Source organism: Conger conger, unplaced genomic scaffold (genome assembly GCF_963514075.1).
Source record: "Conger conger unplaced genomic scaffold, fConCon1.1 SCAFFOLD_74, whole genome shotgun sequence".
In the NCBI taxonomy this organism is placed as follows: Eukaryota; Metazoa; Chordata; class Actinopteri; order Anguilliformes; family Congridae; genus Conger; species Conger conger.
In genome coordinates, this window is record NW_026890383.1 from 52763 (window position 1) to 72118 (window position 19356).

Below are 19356 nucleotides of genomic sequence, written 5' to 3' on the forward strand. Positions count from 1 at the left end.
AACTCTGCCTGTTTTGTTCTCTTGTTGCTAGTTCATCAGTTCTGTTCCCCTTGTGTAAGGTTGGTTTATGTTCCATTCTAGCCTCTCTTCTATTCTATTCTATTCATGCTCTGTTTTGGATTTCTGGTTTTCTGTTTTATGACCCCTGCCTGGGTCTTTGGACTCTGCTTTCCGGATCACGTTTCTGTACCTCTGTTTGGACTGTACCACTGGTTTTTTTAACTTTGCATGATCATTGGATTATGCTCTGTCTGCCCCATCTGCCTACTTCATTAATTTTTCCCATAACCCCTCAGTCTGTGCTTGGTTCCTCTGTCTCCCAACCCTGACAGCTTCCTCCTTTAGACATCGGCAACCCTCCCAGAGCCCTTGTCCTGCCTATAGGAGACCCTGCTGGTACGAGTAACTCTACTCTCGGCACCACTGCAAAACTTTACCTCCACGCTCCACGCTCCACGCTCCACACGGGTCGGTAGTTGTCATCTTGTTCTCTAAATTCTCTCTCTGACCTCATTACCTAGACACTGATCATCTGACAGTGCCTCCAGTATATGCATTGAAGGATAGAACACAACAAATTACCTCCAGGAAGGCATTCAAACAGACCTATAGCAAAAACAAAAACATAATGAAGCAAAATGGCAGTCTGTGGAAACCCAGGCAGCTTCAGTAAAGGCACAGCAGTAAAGGCACAGCCTCTCCAGTGCATGCAGTCTCCAGTATGTGGTGCTGTTCCACAAATTCAGAGCTGAACTACAGCTCCCATAAGGCACCACCTCACTCCAGTCTGCACACATTCAGAATGACATGTATTTAGCAGAAGGGGGAATAGTAGTATCCCTGTCTGTGAGCAGAATTCCTCAAACAGAGCCCTTGCTGCCACTGTCTACTCTCCCTGGATACGGCCAACCAAACATTGTCAATTCAAGAGACCGATGATAATTACATTACATTATGTTACAGGCATTTAGCAGACACTGTTATCCAGTGACATACAATGAAGTGCAGATTGAACACAGGAACAAGTGTGAAGAGGACCCTAGAAGACACTACGTTTCCGAGTCCTAGCGTGACCATACAGATACAGTCAGAATCCTTGAAGAAGTCTGGTAATGGGAGCAACAAATATATAAATAAAATTCAAAACATGCCACTTAGCACAGTAAGGGCAAAAACATTCAAACATATGGAATGGTTGTAAAGCTGCCAGGAAGAGAATGCAAGTGCACTTTATTGTGAGGAAGTTGTGAGGCTGTAAAAGAACTCATGGCTCAAGAATTGCAGAGATTGGCTGCATAGCATATCATAAAATGCCACCACCATACCAACTAATTCTGTGGAAGAGCAGCATGAACCACGCCCAGAGTTTGGAGCAAAGTCCATTTTAGTCATTTGGCAGACGCTTTTAATCCAAAGCAATTTACAAGTGCATAGGTTCTACCATAAGTCAAAGCATCAAATCCAGAAACTAGCAAAATACACATGAAATGCTGTTCTAAACATAGTTGTCATAAGTGCATTTTTTTTTTTTTTTTTTGGGGGGGGGTTAGACAAGGATAGGGATATCAGAAAGGGAGGGGCAGGGGAAATCAGGAGGGAGGACTAAGGTAGAGTTTGAAAAGGTGGGTTTTGAGTCTGCGTCAAAATAGGGGAGGGATTCTGCTGTTCTGACAGTGGTAGGCAAGTCATTCCACCACTGAGGAACCAGAACGGAAAACAGGCGTGAACGTGCAGCTCGACCGCCAGGTGCACGTAGAGAGGGAACCGTAAGGCGACCAGAGCTGGCAGACCGGAGTGGTCTAGCTGGGGAGTAGGGAGTGATCAAGGAACAGACAACAGTAACACAACTGGGTCATCAGAAAAAAAGTAAGTGAGCAAGCTGAATTTCTCTATTTGCTTACAGAAAAATAGGTGAATTATACTGCCATCTTCTCATTAGTTAATCTTTCCTGAAGTCAAATATAATGTTACAATAGTGTTGGATCAAACAGCATTATGTTGTGCATTGCACTGCTGCCACACTATTAGCTGATTAGAAAATCGCATTAATAAGTAGGTGTACAGGTTCCTAATAAAGTGCTCAGTAAGTGTGTATCCCATTTATTTCTTATGAATGACTTTCTTTAATCTCTAAGATTAGGAGAATGTAATGGATAAAGTAATTGTGCGTATGAATGGCAGAGTGCATGGCCCGGCGTGTGGCTGTGATTGGGGCCGGCTGCACTGGACTGGCCTCTATCAAGTGCTGCCTGGATGAGGGGCTGGAGCCGGTCTGCTTCGAGAGCAGTGCTGAGCTTGGAGGCCTGTGGAGGTACAAGGTGAGATCAGCCGTAAGGTCTGTTTGCGCAAGAACACTGCAGGTAAGGATATACTTTGCCTGTGCACACTCACCTGTTGGCTGGTTGTGTTCTTTGGCCTCCAGGAGAGGGCGGAGCCAGGGCACTGCAGCATCTACCGCTCTGTCGTCACCAACACCTCCAAGGAAATGATGTGCTTCAGCGACTTCCCCATGCCAGACCACTACCCCAACTACCTGCACCACTCCCTGCTGCTGCAGTACCTGAGCTCATACGCAGCGCACTTTGACCTCCTGCGCCACATTCACTTCCAGGTCACTCCACTCAACCACCGACCTGTGCAGGCAGATGCCATTCCCTGTGGTTTCTGGTGGCTGATGCCAGATAGAAATTCCGCCTTGATTTCCACACATTTACCAAACATAATATTGGACTTAAACAGAGACATAGTATCCAAAATTTCAACCTGAGTGGTCAAACAGTACCTACCAAGTTTGAGAGCTCAAGGAAGAGTTTTTGCTGCCCATTCTATATTAATTAAAGAAGAAACATTTTAAAATTAAAATATAAAATGGGGGAAAAAAACCCAATATGCTTCCTGCAGCTTTGCTGCTTGGGCCCCTAATGATCAAAGGGAGTGATGTAAAAGCTGACTATCACATTTAAAAAGGTATTTCTGCCTGAAGAATCTGGCCTTTGTTTTTATTTGTAAACAAAGTTAAGGAAAAGGTGCCAGGCCAAGCACACAAACAGACATCATTAGATGATAAAAAAAAAAGTTTTATATGTATATGAAAAAGAAAAGAATAGTAAAGATAAAAAAAAAATTAAAAAGAGCAGCCAATAAGCCAGTGAATTAAGAAACTATAACACCTATAACGCACTATAACTATAACACAAAGATAAATAGTCCAAGAGGAGGTTCAACCATTGTCTAGTGGAGAGTTGGTTTCTTGATTTGGTGAGTAGTTTTTTTTGGCGATTGCTACGGCTATGAGTTCACTGTGTCATGGTGAGATCTGACAGGTTGTGGATGGTGACCTGTGATGTGTGTATGATGTAATACCTTGTATTGGATAAGTAGTAGATGAATCTTTTTTGACATGTTAAAGGTGGATTGGCAGATTTGGGTCCAGAAGTTTCTGTTGGGGTTGGAATTAAAGTCTTTTTTCCATTTTTCTAATAATAATATTGTAGTCTGACGTAGATAGGACATTGTAGAGATTTGAGAGTTGTTTGGGACTATTTGCTATTTTAGCAAGCCCCTTATTTGGATATCCTGCAGATGTCTGTATTTGGTTTGGGTAGAATGGAGACAAGTGCTGTATTCATATGTGGCAGAGTGGACGTTGAGTTTAATATTGTTGACCATGCTGATCAGCAGTGGTGAGATGGCATCCCAGTAGAATTACAAGGGGAAGCCACCCAGTCCTGGTGCTTTATGGTTTGGAAATTGTGATAGGGCTTTTGTGTATTCTTTGGGGGTGAATGGTGTGTCCAACATTCGTTTTTTCGCTATTTAATTGGGGGAGCATGATACTACTGAAGAATTTGTTAATCTCTGTGGGATTTGTCACCTGTCTCTCTATTTTAGACCACTGTCTGCAGCGTGGAGGAGGGGCCTGGATTCTCCAACTCAGGACAGTGGGAAGTGCAGACTAAGAATAGAATGGGTGACACAGAGAGGCACATCTTTGATGCTGTGTTAGTGTGTACAGGACTTTATACACGTCCTGTCCTGCCACTTAAAGACTTCCCTGGTAACTATTTATTTGTGAAGAAAACATGGGAGTTAAATGCATGTGAATGCTTTACTTGTCAGTGCTTGTTCACTCACTATGGATAGTTATGGACATTATGATAAGTCAATTAATATTTAATTGGCTGCCATGCAAGGCACCAACCAGCTCGTCAGGAGCAAATGTCGCCTGAGCTAATGTCTCCCCCAAACATTACTTAGTGTGTCAAAGCAAAGTGTGTCTGCAATCAAATGATCTTCATTGCTCAGTTCGCCTGATATTAATGTAATAATTATTTGTTTGGCTTTAGGGGAATGGATGTGAGGGAGATGCCCACCTTATCTGATAATCGAATCTAGATTAGATGTTATATTTCTTTCATAAATAGCATATCATAAACATTTACCTCTTTTTTGCTTGGGTTAGCAAGGACAAACTTTGTATTTCCTCTCTAGGTGTGGAGAGTTTTGAGGGAAAGTGCTACCACAGCTGGGAGTACAAGGACCCAGATGCTCTACGGGGTAAAAGGGTGGTGGTGGTAGGAATCGGAAACTCAGGAGGGGACATTGCTGTGGAGATCAGCAGGGCAGCGCACAAGGTTAGGAGATTAAGCTAAGCAGACGTGGGCTTGGTTAGTAAATGTGTTTGGTTGCCATTATTGCTGCAAAAAGTGCAATTAGAAGTTGTGAAGTTGATGGGGGAGGTCACATGGGTGATATTGATGTTTTAAAAATGTGTTCTGCATTTACTCAGGTTTCCTTTATTACATTTTGTCTTTTTTTTTCCGTTGGACAAATATACAGTAATAGATTAAAACAGGAAGGAGCACATTTTCAGGGCCGTGTTGTTTCTACCACAGACTTTCCTCAGCACCCGGCAGGGGGCCTGGGTGATCAGCCGCCTGTCTGACAGAGGGCTCCCGCTGGACATGACCATGATCTCCCGGCTCCGCAGCTGGCTGGTATCCCTGCTGCCCAGTGGCTTGGTACACTGGGCTGGGGAAAGGGATCTGAACCAGAAATATGACCATCGGCTCTATGGCCTACAGGCCAAGCACAGGTAACCCTAACACACAGCTTCCCTCCCAGGTATGCAGCGCTGAATCTATCCGGCACATGATTCCACGCCCCATTGCAGACTTCTGGAAGGCAGGATTCTGATCAACGATGAGCTTCCTGGACGCATCCTCGTGGGGGCTGTGGTGATGAAGCCTGACCTGCAGGAGCTCCGCGGCTCCAGCGTGGCGTTTGAGGACGGCACGGTGGAGGACCAGATTGATGCTCTGATCTTCTGCACTGGCTATGAATACTCTTTCCCCTTTCTCCCTCCCACCCTCTGCCCTGGCCCAGAGCCAGAGCTAGTCCTCTATCAGCACATCTCCCCGCCCACCCTGGAACACCCGACCCTGGCTGTGCTGGGGCTGCTGAACACCAAAGGGCCCATCATACCTATGGTGGAGATGCAGGCTCGCTGGGCAACAAGAGTATTTACAGGTGACCTCATCTGTACCTTTCACAAAGTGAAGCTAAAACTAAAATTACTGCCTCTTTGAAAAAATACACTGAAGCTTTTAAACCCAGAAAGTGAATGATCCCTTGAAAGGAAAATACACTTTTTATGCTCTAGAGTCAAAAATGTAAATGGCTGGTATTATGCTTGAAAATATAAGCAATCAATGTTGCAATGTTGATATTTTTAGAGAAATATCATCCATGGATTAGGGGAGGGGGGCGGCACAGATGGTGCAGTGGGTAGCACTGCCGCCTCACAGCAAGGAGGTCCTGGGTTTGAATCCCCGTCGGCCGGGGACTCTCTGGGTGGAGTTTGCATGTTCTCCCCGTGTCTGCGTGTGTTTCCTCCGGGTACTCCGGTTTCCTCCCACAGTCCAAAGACATGCAGGTTAGGCTGATTGGAGAGTCTAAATTGCCCGTAGGTATGAGTGTGTGAGTGAATGGTGTGTGTGCCCTGTGATGGACTGGCGACCTGTCCAGGGTGTATTCCTGCCTTTCGCCCAATGTATGCTGGGATAGGCTCCAGCCCCCCTGCAACCCTGTTCAGGATAAGCGGGTTCAGATAATGGATGGATGGATTAGGGGAGGGGGAATTGCTTCGGAGAGCTAAATGCTAAGATGACATCATCTTTCTCAGGGCTGTTTTCAAATTTGAATAATGTTAGGGTTAATTAAATTATTTTCATACCTATATTATAATTATTGAGCTTCACTCATAGTGGTACCCCAACACTACTAATATTGCAATATTAACAAAACCTGACTGTACAGGATGGTATCATTAGTGATTGGTTTGTTTCTTTTATAGGGCTGATCCAACTTCCACCAAAAAACGCAATGTTGACTATGATTGAGACCGAAAGAAAAAGACAATTGAAAAGGTACAGGATTCAACAGAAATATCCTCCAAAACCTCAATTAACCATTACTATATACAACACTATCCATCTCACCTCATTAACATATACAACACTATCCATCTCACCTCATTACCATATACAACACTATCCATCTCACCTTATTATCATATACAACACTATCCATCTCTGATGGACCCTGTGCTGGTTCTGTCCTGCAGGGCTCACTGTCCCTCTCTGATGGACCCTGTGCTGGTTCTGTGCTGGTTCTGTCCTGCAGGGCTCACTGTCCCCGACTTGCTGCTGTCTTGGTGGATTACATCCCCTACATGGATGAGCTGGCGGGGCAGGTGGGGGCGCGGCCCAACATCCTGGGCTTGCTGCTGAGGGACCCTTGCCTGGGTCTGAGAGTGCTCCTGGGCCCCTGCACTCCATTCCAGTACCGCCTACGTGGGCCCGGGCGGTGGGCTGGGGCCCGCCGGGCCATCCTCACACAGTGGGAGCGGGTGACGCGCCCGTTTAAAACCCGGCCAACACCAGAGCCCCCATCCTCCACTCTGCCTCTGCTCACTGTCTCTGGGGCCTTCCTGCTGCTGGCTGCCCTCTACTCTCAGCGCAGAAGCCCACTGGTCCTGCCAGACCCCACAGGCCTCCTCAACACACTCCACTCTCTGCCTGGGATCACGTGGAGGATGTGCCCCTGTCTGAAATGGAACTGAGTATTCAACATTATTATTAATAATAATAATAATAATAATAATAATAATAATAATAATAATAATAATAATAATAATAATAATAATAATAATAATAATAATAATAATAATAAAAGCGGCATGGATGGTGCAGTGGGTAGCACTGCCGCCTTACAGCAAGGAGGTCCTGGGTTCGAATCCCCGTCGGGATCTATATGTATCTATATGTAAGTGGCTTATAATCAATATATCACATGTACGCTGCTTGTTATCCAATCAAATGAACCTAGAACATTAATTATAGCTGAGCTTATGAAAACTCAAGAAACCACAGTGAAAACTGTTGAAATGAGAGCAACGAATGCAACGTACATTTACTCATATTAATAATATTCATCAAATGTTTAGTATGTCTGTATATTAGAAAAGAATATTAGAAGAGAATATTAATCAAATGTTTAGTATGTCTGTATATTTTCAATGATTTACTGCTGACAAGTTTGTGTTAGAAGTGCATAAGTGACCCATGTGTAATCTAAAGTTGAGTAAAATAATTCATATGAAGTGGAAAGTACCAAAAATGATTATTATGCTGCGAAAAGTACCAAAAATGATCTATATGTCGTAGAAAGTTCCGGAAAGCACCATATAGTGAATAGCACCGTGTTTTACATGATTCCTATGTTAATGATTCCATTTATTTTTTAGGAAATCAATAGGGCGATTCGCCACCATGGTTTCAGAACCGAGAAGGTAGCGGTGCCAAGTCAGCTGAAGTTTTAGGAGGAGTGTGGGTGATTTGCTACAATGATATTTTAACTGTGTATAAAATGGGTGTAAAAATGACAGCCCAGGTCCATGTTTCTGAAAAAACTGGTCCGGCTTTATGCACTTGTGCCAAATAAAGCCTGATTTTCCTGAAGAGCTTGGTGCCGTGGTGTCCCTTCCCTCGTGAAGATGTTTTTCGACAAATTGGAGATTTGGACTCTGTCGTTTCCTAGACACGACAAATCCCCTGGAGCAATGCGGGGTTAAGGGCCTTGCCCAAGGGCCCAACAGCTGTGCGCATGTTATCATGGCTACACGGAGGCTTGAACCATTAACCTTCTGGATCCCAGTCATGTACCTCAGCCACTAGGCTACAGGCCACTGACTGCCCCACATAGATTTGGTTACAGAGTATGTGGATGTCAGTGGAGCTTGAGTGTGAGCAAATGCAAAAATAGATAGCTAATGAGGTGAGATGATGTTCCAGTAATGTTTTCTGAAATGCTTGTTTGACTAGGAGTAAATCCATAATCTGAATGTGTAAAAACAAAGATGGCAGCACACACAAATAGCCATCCCCTCTACTTCGCAAAGTGTTTTTGTCAAATTCAATCTGTGATCAAAATAATTATTAAAAATACGATACTTTGTGAATTGTACTCACAATTGGAACATTTATATTATACTTTCTGCATGAGCTAAACAATAAATGCTCACATTGAGGACATAGACACAATAAAAGCATATGTTTCCAAGGGATAAACAAATTAACACAAAATAACAATAAAATCATGTCTCATTTATGAAAAGATTCCACAGTAAAATCCTGATTGTCAGTGTTCTTTCGGCAAGGACTGTTGCTGCTTTTTTCGCCTTTCAGGCAGCAAAAGGTACCATATGTGATGTTCTTTATTAATTATAAGCAGTTTAAGTTTAAAATTCAAAGATACACTGAGTAAATACAAGCTAAGCCCTAAGCTGTTTCTTTACACCAGCCGTTTCGTTGACAGCGGTAACGTAATCGCTCATGTATTTGTGCACAAAACCTTTAAGTGGTAATAGCAGAGATAGCTTAATCGTTCTTTCCCGATGTGGTGAAGGCAGTTTAACATATTTGGAGGCAGTAAAAAAATGTATATAACATTATATTCTACGGTCGGCCATATCATTAGTCTGGAACAACTACGCCACGAATACATCTCTATATAGGCCTACATCAACTGCATAAATATAACAAATCTGTTATAGCCCATACAAGATGTTTCACAAATCATGTAGCCTAAACTGTACTTCGACAAAAGATATTCTATGGAACTGGGAAACTACTTTGGATTAATTTACATTTGCTTGGCAAAAGGTAATAAATGAGCTGAAGTATCAGTAAAGGTCAATATTTAGAATGCTGCTCACGACAATAAACACTCACGTATGATTCTTTGGTTGTATGACTTATTGCCCAACCGAGTATTCTCTTAAACTCACCAATAGGTCCGTATGACATGTCCATTTCAGACATGTTAACGTAGCTTAAAAATATCACTACTCTTAACGACATTAAGAGTATGACATTAACATACATATCTGAACCCTACTAGCAATATCAATCACAGGACATTTTCGAGTCAAGTAGATTAAGATACAATAAAGTTTTGGGATTTGAATGTATTTTTCCTCCGCAATGATTCATGGGACAGGAAACACGAACAGCTACAGACACAAACAAAGCTTAAGCGGGTGAGGAAACCATGCTAGCTAGGTGTAGGGATACAAACATCCAGCTTACACTTACAATGCAAGGTTGCTCCGATCCCTACATAATTAGCTAAACTAGCTAACTAATGGTATTGTAAAATATAAAAACATTATCCGATTGCATAGAGAGTTAGGCAAACTAATGTGTCAACTGCCCTTGTCGCAAGCAAGTTACCAGTGAGAAGGAACTTGCACCTTGGATAGTCGCTAGGTTCTTACTTTTTCCTATTATAAAGTTGCATACCCTCTGTCAGTCATCGGCAGTATTAATTCGTTGGCTTTGACTTAGTGTCAATTAGTACAGTCAGCTATGGCTTCTTTGACAGCAGAGAAAGCGTCAGTCTGTAAGAAGAAGGGCGAAAAGAAGTTTGCAGTCAAAGAGGAGTACAGGCTGCTCTGGGGTATCATGGGGGCCATGAACAACTTACGGAAACAGGTGAGCATGCGACCTTAACTTCTTTCTGTTCTTACAGGTACTCCCTAAGAATTAGATTGTCTTGGCGTGTGTTTGACTTTGCATCTAAAGCTGCACTGTGTCAGGGATGGCTGTTCATGCCGTGAAGAATTTAAATCCGTTAAATCAACTAGTTATATTCTATGCATATGTGTGTGTGCGTGTGCGTGTGTGTGAGTGTGTAACTGTGTGTGTGTGTGTGTGTGTGTGTGTGTGTGTGTGTGTGTGTGTGCGTGCGTGCGTGCGTGCGTGCGTGCGTGTGTGGCGTGTAACACTCTGTAACTTTGTGTCTGGTGTGTGTAACACTGGTGTGTGTGTGTGTGCGTGCGTCCGTGCGTGTGTGTGTGTGGTGTGTAACACTAACTTTGTGTCTGGTGTGTGTAATACTGTGGTGTGTGTGTATAGTGTGTAACTCTGTGTGTGCGTGTGTGTGTGTATAGTGTGTATAGTGTGTATAGTGTGTGTGTGTGTGTGTGTGCGTGTGTGTGTGTGTGTGTGTGTGTGTGTGTATAGCGTGTGGGTGTGTATAGTGTGTGTGTGTGTGTGTGTGTGTGTGTATAGTGTGTGGGTGGGTGTGTGTGTGTGTGTGTATATAGTGTGTGGGTGTGTATAGTGTGTGTATAGTGTGTGTGTGTGTGTGTGTGTATGTGTGTGTGTATATAGTGTGTGGGTGTGTATAGTGTGTGTATAGTGTGTGTGGGTGTGTATAGTGTGTGTATAGTGTGTGTGTGTGTATGTAACACTGTGTGGCATTTATCCTTGTGCTTTGTAGAGCACTCTGTGTGATGTGAGCCTGGTGGTTCAGGGGAGGCATATTCCTGCTCACAGGGTGGTTCTCTCTGCAGCCAGTCACTACTTCTACCTGATGTTCACCAGTAAGTACTCCGATGCACACACAGACACACAGGCATCATTCACAATGATTTAAGATGACTTCTTTTTCAGAAAAAGATGGAAAGGTAGAGTTATTTTGCTCAAGGGGTGATGTGAAGCTTGATTGACTGTTTAGAAAATAGGTTTCATTTTATTTACTTAATTATTTATGCAGCTTGTTTCAGTATAAAAGTCTGTATGTGTGCTGTGTAACTGTCTGCTGTGTAACTTTGTGTCCTCATTAATCAGCCAATATGCTAGAGTCAACATCCCATGAGGTGGAGCTAAAACATGCTGAGCCTGAAATCATTGAGCTGCTTGTGGAGTTTGTCTATACGGCCCGGTGAGTTACAAACACACTGCTTCTATACGGCACAGTGAGTTACAAACACACTGCTTCTATACGGCACAGTGAGTTACAAACACACTGCTTCTATACGGCACAGTGAGTTACAAACACACTGCTTCTATACGGCACAGTGAGTTACAAACACACTGCTTCTATACGGCACAGTGAGTTACAAACACACTGCTTCTATACGGCACAGTGAGTTACAAACAGACTGCTTCTATACGGCACAGTGAGTTATAAAAGCAAACAAAAACATTATCTTTTTATTAGCAGTAGTGTTCAACATTTATGGTAATGCACAAGGACAATTTTCATGAAAAGGTACTGTACATATGGAAATATAAATGTTCATATAATGGTACAAATTTGTTGAAATTTCAGCTGTGTGCGGAATTTCATTTACACTATGAATGATTTTGTTGTTTCTCTGTTTTAGAATTTCCGTCAACAGCAATAATGTTCAATCCTTACTGGACGCTGCTAATCAATATCAGATTGAACCGGTGAAAAAAATGTGTGTGGATTTCCTTAAGGAGCAAGTGGATGCAGCTAATTGTCTAGGTAAGGGTACTATATGGGTTAAGTTTCAGTGCTTTCAGTGGGGGTACTGTTTTTAACCCTTTTTGTGGTTTGGGGTGTTGCTGCAGGTATCAGTGTGCTGGCAGAGTGTCTGGACTGTCCAGAGCTGAAGAAAGTCGCTGATGACTTCATCCACCAGCATTTCACAGAGGTGTACAAGATGGATGAGTTTCTGCAGCTGGATGTAAAGAGGGTCACTCACCTGTTAAACCAGGACACACTCACCGTGCGAGCCGAGGACCAGGTGAGTCCTTTACCTGTACATCATTACACCTGGACACACAGTTGAGTCCTTTACAGTGGGGTGCAGAGTTGGGACATTTTAAAGCAGTGAGTGGAAGGAAGAATGGATTCCACCAAATATGAAGAAATTCTAATTCCAGCAAGACAATGATCCAAAGCATACCTCAGAATCAACCATGAAGTACCTCCAGGGAAGACAGATGAAGGCTTTGGAATGGCCACCACAGTCCCCAGGCTTGGATATTATTGAAAATCTGTGGAGAGATCTCAAACATGCTGTACTTGCAAGGAGACTGAGGAATATAGAGGTGTTCTGCCAGGAGGAATGTGGGGGGACTCTTAGCTGGGAGCATTTACAAGCTGTTATAGGTGCAGATGAGACCGCGTCTGGACCTGTTTGTGCCCCCCTGCAGATATATGATGCTGCAGTCCGTTGGCTGAGGTATGATGAGCCCAACAGGCAGCAATACATCGTGGACATTCTGGACAGAGTCCGCTTCCCTCTCGTGTCCAAGAACTTCCTTAGCAAAACGGTCCAAGCAGAGCCACTGATCCAGGACAACCCAGAGTGTCTGAAGATGGTGATCAGTAAGTCCCACTGCACACAAACCTTTACCACTGCACACTGACCTGTACATTAACCTGTACCTCTGCACACTCACCTGTACCTCTGCACACTGACCTGTACCACTGCACACTGACCTGTACATTAACCTGTACCTCTGCACACTCACCTGTACCACTGCACACTGACCTGTACCACTGCACACTGACCTGTACCACTGCACACTGACCTGTACATTAACCTGTACCACTGCACACTCACCTGTACATTAACCTGTACCTCTGCACACTGACCTGTACCACTGCACACTCACCTGTACCACTGCACACTGACCTGTACCTCTGCACACTGACCTGTACCACTGCACACTGACCTGTACATTAACCTGTACCTCTGCACACTGACCTGTACCACTGCACACTCACCTGTACCACTGCACACTCACCTGTACATTAACCTGTACCTCTGCACACTGACCTGTACCACTGCACACTGACCTGTACCACTGCACACTGACCTGTACCTCTGCACACTGACCTGTACCACTGCACACTGACCTGTACATTAACCTGTACCTCTGCACACTCACCTGTACCTCTGCACACTGACCTGTACCACTGCACACTGACCTGTACCACTGCACACTGACCTGTACCACTGCACACTGACCTGTACCACTGCACACTCACCTGTACCACTGCACACTCACCTGTACATTAACCTGTACCTCTGCACACTGACCTGTACCACTGCACACTGACCTGTACCACTGCACACTCACCTGTACCACTGCACACTCACCTGTACATTAACCTGTACCAGTGCACACTGACCTGTACCACTGCACACTGACCTGTACCACTGCACACTGACCTGTACCACTGCACACTCACCTGTACCACTGCACACTCACCTGTACATTAACCTGTACCAGTGCACACTGACCTGTACCACTGCACACTGACCTGTACCACTGCACACTCACCTGTACCACTGCACACTCACCTGTACCACTGCACACTGACCTGTACATTAACCTGTACCACTGCACACTGACCTGTACCAGTGCACACTGACCTGTACCACTGCACACTCACCTGTACCACTGCACACTGACCTGTACATTAACCTGTACCAGTGCACACTGACCTGTACCAGTGCACACTGACCTGTACCACTGCACACTGACCTGTACCACTGCACACTCACCTGTACCACTGCACACTCACCTGTACCACTGCACATTAACCTGTACCATTGCAGCACTGAAGGTCAGCCTGTATATCGAATCTAGCGCCCCCCTGTGGTGACCTGTACCACTGCAGCGCTGCAGCACTGCAGGTCTGCCTGTGTATTGACTCTAGTGCCTCCTATGGTGACAGGTGGGATGCGCTACCACCTGCTGTCTCCAGAGGACCGTGAGGAGCTGGGGGAGAGCAGCCGGCCACGTCGAAAAAAACACGATTTCCGCATCGCGCTGTTTGGGGGGTCCCAGCCACAGTCTTGCCGCTACTTCAACCCCAAGGTAGGGTTTGGGTCCAACTACACTGTCCTCAGATCAGCTCACTGTTTACCCTACCGTAGAGAGTTCCATAAGGGAATAAAATGGCTTCCGCTATGGAGACAAGCTACAGAACTGTAGTGCAGTATGCAGAACTTCTGTCCTGTTTGTGATATTGGGGTGATGACAGGTGGTGTTGGGGTGATGCTGGTGGTGTTGGGCTGAGGACTGGTGGTGTTGGGGTGAGGACAGGTGGTGTTGGGGTGATGCTGGTGGTGTTGGGGTGAGGACAGGTGGTGTTGGGGTGATGCTGGTGGTGTTGGGCTGAGGACAGGTGGTGTTGGGGTGATGCTGGTGGTGTTGGGGTGAGGACAGGTGGTGTTGGGGTGATGCTGGTGGTGTTGGGGTGAGGACAGGCGGTGTTGGGGTGATGCTGGTGGTGTTGGGGTGAGGACAGGCGGTGTTGGGGTGAGGACAGGTGGTGTTGGGGTGATGCTGGTGGTGTTGGGGTGAGGACAGGCGGTGTTGGGGTGATGCTGGTGGTGTTGGGCTGAGGACAGGTGGTGTTGGGCTGAGGACAGGCGGTGTTGGGGTGATGCTGGTGGTGTTGGGCTGAGGACAGGTGGTGTTGGGGTGATGCTGGTGGTGTTGGGGTGAGGACAGGTGGTGTTGAGATGATGCTGGTGGTGTTGGGGTGAGGACAGGCGGTGTTGGGGTGATGCTGGTGGTGTTGGGGTGAGGACAGGTGGTGTTGGGGTGATGCTGGTGGTGTTGGGGTGAGGACAGGCGGTGTTGGGGTGATGCTGGTGGTGTTGGGGTGAGGACAGGCGGTGTTGGGGTGATGCTGGTGGTGTTGGGGTGAGGACAGGCGGTGTTGGGCTGAGGACAGGCGGTGTTGGGGTGATGCTGGTGGTGTTGGGCTGAGGACAGGCGGTGTTGGGGTGATGCTGGTGGTGTTGGGCTGAGGACAGGTGGTGTTGGGGTGAGGACAGGCGGTGTTGGGGTGATGCTGGTGGTGTTGGGCTGAGGACAGGTGGTGTTGGGGTGATGCTGGTGGTGTTGGGGTGAGGACAGGTGGTGTTGAGATGATGCTGGTGGTGTTGGGGTGAGGACAGGTGGTGTTGAGATGATGCTGGTGGTGTTGGGGTGAGGACAGGTGGTGTTGAGATGATGCTGGTGGTGGTTTGGTCGCAGGACTACAGCTGGACAGATATTCGCTGCCCATTTGAGAAGAGGCGGGATGCAGCCGCGGTGTTCTGGGATAACGTGGTGTACATCCTGGGCGGCTCGCAGCTCTTCCCCATCAAGCGCATGGACTGCTACAATGTGGTGAAGGACAGCTGGTACTCCAAACTGGGCCCCCCAAACCCCCGGGACAGCCTGGCTGCCTGCGCCTCCAAGGGCAAGATCTACACCTCAGGCGGCTCAGAAGTGGGTAAGGATCTAGGGGGAGATATTATTATTATATTATTATTATTATTATTATTACTACTACTATTGTTATTGTTATCGTTATAGGCTCCCTCACCTCTCCTCCAGTTCATATGTTCCATCTCAAGGACTCCCGATACAACTACTCAAGGTCACACACTCACTACTCAAGGGCACACTCTCACTCCTGAAGGGCACACTCTCACTACTGAAGGGCACACTCTCACTACTCAAGGGCACACTCTCACTACTGAAGGGCACACTCTCACTACTCAAGGGCACACTGCACACTCTCACTACTCAAGGGCACACTCTCACTACTCAAGGGCACACTCTCACTACTCAAGGGCTTGATTCATTGCATCAGGAGTCCTTGAGGTGGAACACATCAAATACCTGGAGAGGTCTGGGAACTGCTGGTCTATTTCTGTGGTAAATGACTGTATGTCCTGTTTGAGGAATGTGTGTGTGTTTCCTGTGTGTGTGTGTGTGTAGGTAACTCACCGCTCAGCCTGTTTGAGTGCTATGACACGCGCACAGAGAGCTGGCAGAACAAGCCCAGCATGCTGATGGCGCGCTGCAGTCACGGCATCGTTGAGGCAAACGGGCTGATCTACGTCTGCGGCGGCAGCCTGGGAAACAACGTCTCCGGGAGGGTCCTTAACAACTGCGAGGCATACGACCCCAACACCGAGACGTGAGTTACACCCCAACTCACGTTACACCCCAACACCGAAACGTGAGTTACACCCCAACACCGAAACGTGAGTTACACCCCAACACCGAAACGTGAGTTACACCCCAACACCGAAACGTGAGTTACACCCCAACACTGAGCTGCACCCCAACACCGAAACGTGAGTAACACCCCAACACCGAAAAGTGAGTTACACCCCAACACTGAGTTACACCCCAACACCGAAACGTGAGTTACACCCCAACACCGAGCTGCACCCCAACACTGAAATGTGAGTTACACCCCAACACCGAAACGTGAGTAACACCCCAACACCGAAACGTGAGTTACACCCCAACACCGAGCTGCACCCCAACACCGAAACATGAGTTACACCCCAACACCGAAACGTGAGTTACACCCCAACACCGAAACGTGAGTTACACCCCAACACCGAAACGTGAGTTACACCCCAACACTGAGCTGCACCCCAACACCGAAACATGAGTTACACCCCAACACCGAAACGTGAGTTACACCCCAACACTGAGCTGCACCCCAACACCGAAACGTGAGTTACACCCCAACACCGAAACGTGAGTTACACCCCAACACTGAGCTGCACCCCAACACCGAAATGTGAGTTACACCCCAACACTGAAACGTGAGTTACACCCCAACACTGAGCTGCACCCCAACACCGAAACGTGAGTTACACCCCAACACCGAAACGTGAGTAACACCCCAACACCGAAACGTGAGTAACACCCCAACACCGAAACGTGAGTAACACCCCAACACCGAAACGTGAGTAACACCCCAACACCGAAACGTGAGTTACACCCCAACACCGAGCTGCACTCCAACACCGAAACATGAGTTACACCCCAACACCGAAACGTGAGTTACACCCCAACACCGAGCTGCACTCCAACACCGAAACATGAGTTACACCCCAACACCGAAACGTGAGTTACACCCCAACACCGAAACGTGAGTTACACCCCAACACCGAAACGTGAGTTACACCCCAACACTGCTGCCATGCAACTGGTCTGCCCATCTCTGATATAGTTTTGGCTTCTTTAGGTGGACAGAGCTGTGTGGCATGAGAGAGGCCAGGAAGAACCATGGCCTTGTGTTTGTGAATGAAAGGATTTATGCAGTCGGTGGTCAGAACGGAATGGGTATGTTATGCTGTTGTTGGTCTTGTTTGTATTCTTCCATAAATGTGTGGTGGTTTTTCTTTCTTCTGGGAAATTGATTAGGAAAACAAACCATTCAGTGTTTTCCCTCCCTGGCACCTCTCAGTAATAATAATTCCTTTCATGTATATGGCACGTGTCTTACACACAAAGCACTTTACAGTGATGAGGGGTAAACTCGCCTCAACCACCACCACCTGGGTGATACATGGGCGCCATTTTCTGCCAGAACGCTCACCACACCTCTGCTGAGGTGGAGGTAGTGAAAATGTATTTAGCCAATTAAATCAGGGGATGATTCGGTTGCAGGTTGGGAATTTGGCCAGGACACCAGGAAACCCCCTATTCTTTAAGATGAGTGCCATGGGATTTTTAATGACCACAGTAGAGTCAGGACGTCAGTTTAACATCTCCCACGTCTCCATGGCGATGCAGGCGGGCTGGACTCAGTGGAGTTCTACGACATCGGCGGGAACGAGTGGTGTGCGGCCGCGCCCATGCCGTGGAAGGGGGTGACGGTGAAGTGCGCGGCTGTAGGATCTGTCATCTACGTCCTGGCAGGGTTCCAGGGCGTGGGCCGGCTGGGCCACATCCTAGAGTACCACACCGACGCGGACAAGTGGGTCTCCTGCAGCAAAGTGCGTGCGTTCCCTGTGACCAGCTGCCTGATCTGCGTGGTGGACACCTGTGGTGCCAACGAACAGGAGGCATCTTCATCCTCCTCATCATCGGTATGACTACCAGACTTCCTCTGTGTGTGGGAGGCTGGAGAAGCCGGGATTCTGTGGGTTTTAAACTGTGAGCTCCTGAAGGCTTGGGTGGCCTATCAGTTCCTGGTGGGAAGAGGACACACGTTTTTTGCTGAGATTTTTAACTGCAGCTTCTGTGAAACAATCATGTATGAACTGCAATTTAAGTTTTTTCCCATTAAACAATGGGTCCATTATGCGGACACATTTGCTGTGCTTCAGTGTTTGGGAATGCTTTTGTACGTAAATATTCTAAACTCACCAGCTCTTGTGTGACACACTGGTGATTCTCATCAATAAACTTTATTTCAGTCATATTCATTACAGCACTGTCTCCACAGCATCTGGGAAGGGATGTCAGTTTGTGATGCGTTTCCTGCAATTAGCTTCATTCAAACAAGACTTAGTATCAAGATGTAATGGAAAAGTAATGTAATGGAAAAGTAATGTAATGTAATGTAAAAGATGGTTCAGCAGTTGGAACCACACATATACAAGATCATGAGGGGGAGGAACTGGTTCATGGTATTGTGAGGTTGTGTGCCTGACAGTAGTCGTAGTGTAATTACATGATAATTATAATGTAATTATAATAATAGTGTAATTATTAGCAATAGTCATGGACCATTCCATGCCAACTCCAGGAGGTTGCACCACACCTCTCAGATCATTTTATTTTTGTTGGTTGATAATTATGAGATATAGATCTCCTGAAGATTTGAGCTTCATACTCCCTTTGTTTAAAACCATTGAAACCGTGTCACGAAAAATGCATTGTGGCATGTAATGTGATTTTTAGAAGTACATAACTTGGTAAGGAAAAGCCCTAAATCTAAAGAATTTGTATCAAGGTTATTCTGTACGTAACATTCACGTCTACTTTCGTTTGAGGGGTCATATCTCCAAAAATACACATGTATGGTTGGCATTTATATAGCGCCTTTATCCAAAGCGCTGTACAATTGATGCTTCTCATTCACCCATTCATACACACACCAATGGCGATTGGCTGCCATGCAAGGCACCGACCAGCTCGTCAGGAGCATTTGGGGGTTAGGTGTCTTGCTCAGGGACACTTCGACATGGCCTGAGCCATGTCGCCATGGATA

General features: G+C 46.3%; 2 protein-coding genes across 4 annotated transcripts; both read left to right on the forward strand.

Annotated features, from left to right (window-relative positions):
- The first annotated feature begins 1603 nt into the window (after window positions 1-1603).
- On the forward strand, window positions 1604-7888 carry LOC133120040 (flavin-containing monooxygenase 5-like). Its single transcript, XM_061230184.1, has 8 exons — window positions 1604-2318; window positions 2423-2611; window positions 3892-4057; window positions 4492-4634; window positions 4896-5095; window positions 5174-5529; window positions 6356-6428; window positions 6685-7888. Exons 1-8 carry the CDS (start codon window positions 2175-2177, stop codon window positions 7121-7123), a joined length of 1710 nt encoding a protein of 569 aa, XP_061086168.1. The 5' UTR covers window positions 1604-2174; the 3' UTR covers window positions 7124-7888.
- A 1670-nt stretch (window positions 7889-9558) lies between these two features.
- On the forward strand, window positions 9559-18573 carry klhl7 (kelch-like family member 7). 3 transcript variants are annotated; one of them, XM_061230182.1, is made up of 12 exons: window positions 9559-9601; window positions 9949-10055; window positions 10846-10948; window positions 11196-11289; window positions 11735-11859; window positions 11946-12121; window positions 12534-12708; window positions 14068-14210; window positions 15381-15621; window positions 16113-16314; window positions 17383-17480; window positions 17934-18573. In XM_061230182.1, exons 2-12 carry the CDS (start codon window positions 10026-10028, stop codon window positions 18233-18235), a joined length of 1689 nt encoding a protein of 562 aa, XP_061086166.1. In that variant the 5' UTR covers window positions 9559-9601; window positions 9949-10025; the 3' UTR covers window positions 18236-18573. The 3 variants fall into 3 exon arrangements, with proteins under 3 accessions (XP_061086166.1, XP_061086165.1, XP_061086167.1); XM_061230181.1 differs by having other exon boundaries at window positions 9560-10055; XM_061230183.1 differs by having other exon boundaries at window positions 9560-10055; window positions 17808-17939.
- Window positions 18574-19356: the final 783 nt, after the last annotated feature.

Excerpts from the sequence above, each read along its gene's own strand:
- LOC133120040 (XM_061230184.1), top strand. The coding sequence starts at position 2,175 with ATGGCAGAGTGCATGGCCCGGCGTGTGGCTGTGATTGGGGCCGGCTGC. Across the intron at positions 2,612-3,891 it reads TGCGCCACATTCACTTCCAG|ACCACTGTCTGCAGCGTGGA; the intron begins GTCACTCCACTC and ends TCTCTATTTTAG. Across the intron at positions 5,530-6,355 it reads GGCAACAAGAGTATTTACAG|GGCTGATCCAACTTCCACCA; the intron begins GTGACCTCATCT and ends TTTCTTTTATAG.
- klhl7 (XM_061230181.1), top strand. The coding sequence starts at position 9,930 with ATGGCTTCTTTGACAGCAGAGAAAGCGTCAGTCTGTAAGAAGAAGGGC. Across the intron at positions 10,056-10,845 it reads TGAACAACTTACGGAAACAG|AGCACTCTGTGTGATGTGAG; the intron begins GTGAGCATGCGA and ends TGTGCTTTGTAG. Across the intron at positions 12,122-12,533 it reads CCGTGCGAGCCGAGGACCAG|ATATATGATGCTGCAGTCCG; the intron begins GTGAGTCCTTTA and ends GCCCCCCTGCAG.